This window comes from Haliaeetus leucocephalus, unplaced genomic scaffold (assembly GCF_000737465.1).
Source record: "Haliaeetus leucocephalus isolate CR32 unplaced genomic scaffold, Haliaeetus_leucocephalus-4.0 Scaffold282, whole genome shotgun sequence".
In the NCBI taxonomy this organism is placed as follows: domain Eukaryota; kingdom Metazoa; phylum Chordata; class Aves; order Accipitriformes; family Accipitridae; genus Haliaeetus; species Haliaeetus leucocephalus.
In genome coordinates, this window is record NW_010972718.1 from 66496 (window position 1) to 73179 (window position 6684).

Consider the following 6684-nt stretch of genomic DNA (forward strand, 5'->3'; position numbering starts at 1 on the left):
ATCCCACAAGTCAGGGAAGAAGAAGAAGAAAAAAAAAAAAGAAAAAGAAAAAAGCAAGAACCCCCCCAACCTAAAACAACAAACAGTAAAACCTGTTGGGGGGGGGGGAAGGAGGAGGAAGAGGAAGAGGAGGAGGGAGGCCCAACCCTGCAGCCAGGGCCCCCCCCCTTTCTCCTCCCCTTCCCCTGCAATGCCTCCAGCCTGTAAACACTTGGGGTCCCCCCCTCACCCCCCTCTTCTCTCCCCTCTTCCTCCTCCCTGCCCCCAACCCCTCCCCATCAGCCCCAGGTGGGGTGGGGGGCTCTGCCTGCCGGGTGAAGGGCCCCCCCCTCAGTCCGATTCAACCTGGATCCGGTCCCGCAGAACCTCTTTTTTCCAAAGCCACCCATGTTCCGGCTCAGCCACGCCACAGTGGGGAGAGACGCGAGATTCCTCTAACCCGAATCCGAATCGCTGGTGTCCGAGGATGACGAACTGGAACTGGAACTACTGGAATCCGAACTGGAACTGGAGGCGCTGAGGCGAGATACAGCCACTTGCTGAGCCGATTCCGTTTTTTCGCTGGCTGCAAGGTAAAACAGCGGCAAGGCTCAGCCATGTGCGACGACGGAACAGGAAGCAGGGAGGCGGAAGAGGAAGCAGGGAGGCCATTGCCATCTGCTATATGCTCACCCTTTTTAGGGGGTTTTTTGGTGGAATTGAGTTGGCCGCTGACATCCTGCAGCCGCTTCTCCAGCTCCCGTTTCTTCTCCAGCGCCAGCTCCTCTTTCGTCTTCCCCACCGGCTTCTTCATGGCTGCAGGGAGAAAGGGGGAGGCTCGGTTTGGGACTCAGCCCCCACCCCCCCAGCCCCCCAAAACCCTCCCGGTGTCAACCCCATGGCGCTTACTTTCGCTGTAAGGTTTACGGGGTTTCTTCCGCAGGCAGGAGAGAACGTAGCGCTCCAACTCCCGCAGCGTCGAAGGTTTGAGGGTCTCGAAATCGATCTCGATCTCCTCGGGGTTGGAATCGCGCAGGGAAGGTTCTCGCGACTGGATGATGTGCACCACCCGCCCCAATTTTTCGCCCGGTAATTTGTTGATGTCTAAACTGAGTTGACGTTTTTCATCATAAGTCATGGGTTTGCTCTCCTCCTCTTCCTCTGAATCGTAAAGGGCTGGCGGCGGTGGCAACGTCGCTTTAGCCGTTTTCTTCGAGTTCCTGCTGGGAGAGAATCAATGGCGCAGCGGCATCAAGGGCTGCCCCAAAAATCCAACATCCCACCACCACCACCACAAACCAACCCCAATCCCCCCCCATCCCTGGGGCTGGCAGCACTCAGACAAGGTTTGGCTTGTTCCAGTCGGTTTCTCACCACGGTCGCTCTGCCGGGGAAAGTGTCATCACAGCCGCTGCCCGCGCCCACGCCACCCCAGCGCCGTGGACGCCGCACTCACTTGGAACTGCCGCCTCCACCAGTCCCGCTGCCACCACCACCGGCTTTCTTGGCTTTACGGAGCTGGGCCTGGCGCGCCCGGGCTTCCTCGTCGCCTCCCCGGCCTTTGTGCTTCTCCGATTTCTTCTTTTTTTTCTTTTCTCGCTTCTTTTTGGGTTTGGAAACGGGGCCCTGTGAGAGGGCAGCCAGCTGCTCGTGCACGGCCCGCAGCTGTGGGGGGAGACAGGGGGTGAGGCGGGCATGGGGAGCAGGCCCGGGAAGCGGCACGGATCCTTCTCCGGCCCTCACCTGCTCCTGCAGCTCGGCCAAGCGATTGGCACGTTCCTCCTCCGAGTCAGAACTCTCCTCACTCTCTGATGAACTCTCGCTGCTGCTCTCGTCCTCGTCGTCGTCTTCATCGTCCTCATCGTCCTCATCCTCGTCACTGGAGGACTCCTCGGAGGACGATTTGGAGAGGGCGCCAGTAAGCGGGGCTGACACCGAGGGCGGGCTGGCATCCTGCGGCTCATCCGGCATCTTGGCATAACTGAACTCAAAGACGTCCTGTGAGGGGAGCGGGGTCAGCACGGCGAGCAGGCGGGGGGGGTCGGTGGGTGGAGCGGGGGGACAGGACACCCACCACCCCACTTACCTGCAGCTTGCGGGCCATGGCCACCACGTCGTGGTCAGGCGGGTTGTATTTGTAGCAGTTGGAGAACATTAACCGGACGTCGGCGGCGAATTCCTGCGCGTCGTGGTAATCCCGGTTCTCCATCTTCCGCTACAGGGAGAGAAAACGGTAAGCGGGAGCTCCCGGGTCCCCATGGGGAGTGGGAGGAAAGACAGGAAAGCCACAGAGCCCCCCCCAAAAAGGCTCCTCCATCCCCTTTCTCCTGCCCCACCTTGATGGTGCTGAGGTCCATGGGGTGCTTGATGATCTCATGGTAGTCGTGCAGCCCCAGGGCCGAGGCATCGACAGGCTTGTAGAAGGGCCAGGCGTAGGCTGCATGCTTCTTGGAGAGCAGCTCCTTGAGGATCCCGTTGCAGTACTTGAGCTGCTCTGATAGTTTACCCTTCTTGGATGTCTGGTGCTGTTGCGAATCTGGTAAATCCTTCTTGGGGGGTTTGATGGGGCGGCCGCTCTCCCGGCGTGCGGGGATCTTGGCCGCCTTGGCCTCCAAGAGCGTGGCGGAGGGCGAGGACTCTCCGCTGGTGGCGATGATGGCCGTGGTGGTGGGGGTGGTGGTGTCCGCTTTCCGCTTCACACCCTTCTTCTGTCAAAAGAAAAGGGAAAAGAACCACGTGTGAGGCTGGGGGGGGGCAGGGGGAGAAGCCAGCCCCACACTCCAGCCCCACAGAGCCTGCCCCACGGCCAGGGTCTGCCCTCCTCCTACCTTGGCCACGGGCTGGGTGGGAGCGGGTGCAGCCAGGACGGCCGGGGCAGTGGAGTGCAACGACTTGAGGAGCGGAGCGGAAATCACGGATGGGTGGGGAATGTTGACTATGGTGGTGGGGATGTCGGGGCTTGGGGTGTAGACTGCGGTGTGGGACACTGAGGAGACAGCCGGCACTTGCTGAGCAGCCGTGAGTCCCGCCAGGAGCGCTGGGCCAAGACAAGAAGCCCCCCCCGCCCCGTTAGCACCGCTGCCACCCCCAAGCAGTCTTTCCGTCCCATGTGGCATCACCATACCTGCTGCCCGGGACGCTCCCTTCTTATGACTGTTCTTGGCCACCGGCACCACGATCTCCTGCTCTTCTGGTGGCATCTGCGCCACCTTCTGCAGGAAAATCTTCTCCAGGGTTTGGGCCATCAGCACAATGTCATCAGTGGGCTACAGGGAAGACCGGAGGCAACGTCAAGAGTTCGCCAAGAAAGTACCACGGGACTCACCGGTGGCACCGGCATGGTTCTCACCTTGTTGTAGATGTAGCAGTTGGTGAACATAGTGTTGAAGTCCTGCATGCACTCCGCAGCCCCCCAGTAATAGTTGTTCTCCAAGCGTCGCTTGATTGTCCCCATGTCCATGGGCTGCTTGATGATCTTGTGGTAGTCCTGCCGACAAAGGACACAGGACTGGTGGTCAGGGATGCACCGGTGACAGCGCCTGCGTCCCCAACCTCCCCAGTTCCGCAATCGCTCAGGCACCCGGCAAAGCGCCAGCTCACACACCAGCTCTCATTCATCACCCAAGCGCAGGCAGGGGGTGCATGGGGTTCAAGAAATGCCTCCGGACCTGGTCCCCACCCGAGAGTGCCACCGTCCCCCTTCACCCACGGTGGAGCAAGAGGGACCCTAAGGTGCCTGGGGAGCAGCCAGCTCTGCCGGGGCGGGGAGGTGTGGGGGGACGGGGAGCCTACGCTACGGGAACGGCCGGACCCCCAGCATCCGGAAGGTGCGCGCTTCCCGCACGAGAGGTGGGATGGGGGCTCAGGGAAAGCTAATGCTAAATTTTAAGAGCAAAACCTACATGGAAATTACCTCCGGGCTTTAACTCCTTGGGCGCCACAGGTGCACGGGGGGGCTGGCGTTTAATATTGGGGTCACAAGATGTCTTCTACAAATTCATGGATGGGAATCTGCAAAATGCATTCAGGGCACAAGAGATTAGGTGGGGAAGCGTCCGGGTTACCTCTAGAGCGGCTGCGTCACCTCATCCATACCTTTGTAGGGGACATCGGGGCAAAAGGGAGGGGTGGCAGCTGCTCTGAGGACGTCCCCAGGACCAGCCCGGATGCCTACGAGGGGCTGAGGTGGGGGGCTGGTACAGGTTATGGCCCCAGGAGAGGGCGAGGATTGCACAGCCCAGGCACCTGCAACTGCATCTCTGTGGTGGAGCCCCCGGGAGGGGGACGGCGCCGGCCCTGGCACTCTCAGGCTTGGGGTCGGGGCAGGGGACACACACCACGTCCGGGGTCAGGCAGCACCAAATTTAACAATACATCTGCCTAACACCCCCTGCCTGCATGCATCAGCATGGTGTGGGGGGGGTGAGGGGCAAGCGAGGGGCAGGAGGGGGGGACAAACACACTCGCGCACGTCCCGGGTGCCGTAACTTCTCCCACACCCGCCCGCAGGGCTCGTTACCGGCAGGCCCAGCTTGACAGCGTCGACGGGCTGACGAAAGGGCCAAGCAAACTGGTGCTTCCACAGAGCCTTCATCACCACTTTGTGCAGATACTGCAGCTGGTTGGTGACGCGACCGGGCTTCTTGGGATTGGAAACCTCCGGTGGAGGTGGGTTCACCTGGGGGGATTGCAGGGCTGGCACCGACGCCATGGTGGGGCTCTCGAAGCCCTCGTAGAGGAGCGAGGGTTTGCGGATCCGCTTGCCGGGGGTCGATTCCGTCGCCAGGCCCATGAGCCCGGCATTGCCCTCCCCCAGAATCCTGAAAGGGGAGCAGAGACAGGGTTAGCGGGGCAGCTCTGCGCCAGGATTGCCGCACCACCGCCTCGGCCAACAAAAAAAGATTACTAAAAAGGAAAAAAAAAAAAAAAAAATCGGCAGGGCTGGGCCTCAGGGTTCCCAAGAGAAACCCTCCCCAGAAAGAGCCAACCGCTCCTAAAATTGCAATTAAGGGCGGAAACGTTGCCGCACTCGGCTACAAATTCCCAGGACATGGGTGAGGTCCCATCGCCCATCTCCTCAGTGTCCAGGTGGGGGGATTTGAGAGCGAACTCCGGTTGCGCCCATTAACTGCTGCCAGGCGGTCGCCCAGGTCCCTGCCGGTGCCGGGAGAGCCGCCTGCGCCGGCGCAGCCAGAGCCGAGAGGTTGGCACGGGTCCAGGCTCGCCCTCGAACAAAGAGCCAGCGCGCGGGGCCGCGCGCGGAGGTGACGGTGCCGGTGCAGTGACGGAGCTGCTGCGCGTCGAGGCGACGGTGACACTACCCGGGTGTCGCCAGCTCTTGAAGTCCAGGACCGGGAGCTCCGGCGGGATTTGGGGATGTGACAAAGCCCCACTGCGCAGCTGGACCGTTATGTCAATGCCAGGGCCAAGATCGCGGGCGGCTTGATGCCGTCCTGGTTGCAAAGACCCAAAACCATCCATGGGGACAGGCCAGGACTCGAGAGACTCACAGACCCAGGGAGGTGGCGCAGCCATGACCGCGTCACGCTCACAACTGACTCCTGCGCCAATTTAAGGGCAAAAACCGGCATTTTACGGCAACGGCCAGCGTTTTATGGCAACAACCAGCATTTTACGGCAATGACCGGCAGCCCAGGACCGGTATGAGGGTACCAAAATATCGCAGGAGAGAAAATACTTGTCACAAGGCCGACCAGAACATGCCACGGCGGCACCAGGGACCCCCAGGACACCGACACGAAGGCTTGGGAGGTTTCCAGAGCATGCGGGCAGCAGCTAAAACCAGCTCCTGCCCAACCCCTGCACCTTTCACACACACCTAAACCTGGACGGGGGGAACCCACCCCCCCCGCCTTGCCCTGAGCTGACCCCACGGGTGACTTGTCACCCCACAGGCCTGCATGATGGCCACCCACAGGTCCCCGCCACTATCACCCAGCGCCCACCGGCCTTGCCCGGGCGTCAGGGCTTGGCACAGCGGGACCCTTCCCCGGGGGCTCCTGAGCCGCCAAGGGCATGGCTCAAGTGCCAAGGACGGCGCTGGGAAGGGGGACAGGGTAGCCCCCAGTGACGAAATCGTGGGGGGCGAGACCCGCAGCCCCACCAACGTGGACAGAAAGCCGCTGTCCGTCCACCTGTCCCCAGGCCACCAGAGAGACAACAGCAGCCGGGGCAAAGCCCGACCTCAAAATACCGTGTAACCCCACGCTCCCCGCCATCAACCACGGTCACAACCCACGCGTGACACCAATCTCCCCCCCCCCTACGGCGCCGGTACCTACTTGCTCTGGGGATTCACATTCTGCAACATGCCGGCGGCTGCGTGCCCGGCCCGCGATCCCGGCCGTCCCTCTTCTTCTTCTTCACCTCCTCCTCCTCCTCCCGCCGCCGCCGTCTCTTCCGACGACCCCCCCACTTTGCCCGGCGAACTGTTCGACGGTACCGGCCCGGTGGGGGGCCCTCCCCCGTCAGCGCATCACCGAACAACGGGGAGGGGGGACGAGCCAGGTACCCCCTCCCCTCCCCCGGGCAGGGCGGGCCTCAGGCGGCGGCGGTTCCTCCAGCCGGGCGCGGCGGCGAGCGGCGGCGGTGCGAGACCATCCACCGGCCTTCACATGAACGGAGCGCGGAGAGAAAATGGCGGCGGGGAGGTGGAAGGCGGAGGGGGGATACGTAGCGGGGCGG

At 62.2% G+C, this 6684-nt stretch overlaps 1 protein-coding gene across 3 annotated transcripts; it reads right to left on the reverse strand.

The window, feature by feature from the left end:
* Nucleotides 1-255: 255 nt before the first annotated feature.
* On the reverse strand, nucleotides 256-6678 carry BRD2 (bromodomain containing 2). Of its 3 annotated transcripts, none has more exons than XM_010569908.1 (12): nucleotides 6282-6678; nucleotides 4499-4799; nucleotides 3329-3466; nucleotides 3104-3245; nucleotides 2808-3016; nucleotides 2316-2687; nucleotides 2066-2194; nucleotides 1723-1977; nucleotides 1436-1605; nucleotides 889-1199; nucleotides 673-795; nucleotides 256-565 (listed from the first exon to the last, which is right to left on the reverse strand). In XM_010569908.1, the coding sequence occupies exons 1-12, from the start codon at nucleotides 6308-6310 to the stop codon at nucleotides 435-437; spliced, it is 2310 nt and encodes a 769-aa protein (XP_010568210.1). In that variant the 5' UTR covers nucleotides 6311-6678; the 3' UTR covers nucleotides 256-434. The 3 variants fall into 3 exon arrangements, with proteins under 3 accessions (XP_010568210.1, XP_010568209.1, XP_010568211.1); XM_010569907.1 differs by having other exon boundaries at nucleotides 1436-1644; XM_010569909.1 differs by lacking the exon at nucleotides 6282-6678 and adding an exon at nucleotides 3893-3990 and having other exon boundaries at nucleotides 1436-1644; nucleotides 4499-4587.
* Between the last annotated feature and the right edge of the window lie 6 nt (nucleotides 6679-6684).

What these genes read in the sequence shown, in the direction of transcription:
- BRD2 (XM_010569907.1), bottom strand. Translation starts at nt 6,310, where the DNA reads ATGTTGCAGAATGTGAATCCCCAGAGCAA. An exon ending in ACTGCTACATCTACAACAAG is followed by an intron (nt 3,246 to 3,328) that starts GTGAGAACCATG and finishes TCTTCCCTGTAG; the next exon opens with CCCACTGATGACATTGTGCT. An exon ending in GGGAGCGTCCCGGGCAGCAG is followed by an intron (nt 3,017 to 3,103) that starts GTATGGTGATGC and finishes GTCTTGGCCCAG; the next exon opens with CGCTCCTGGCGGGACTCACG.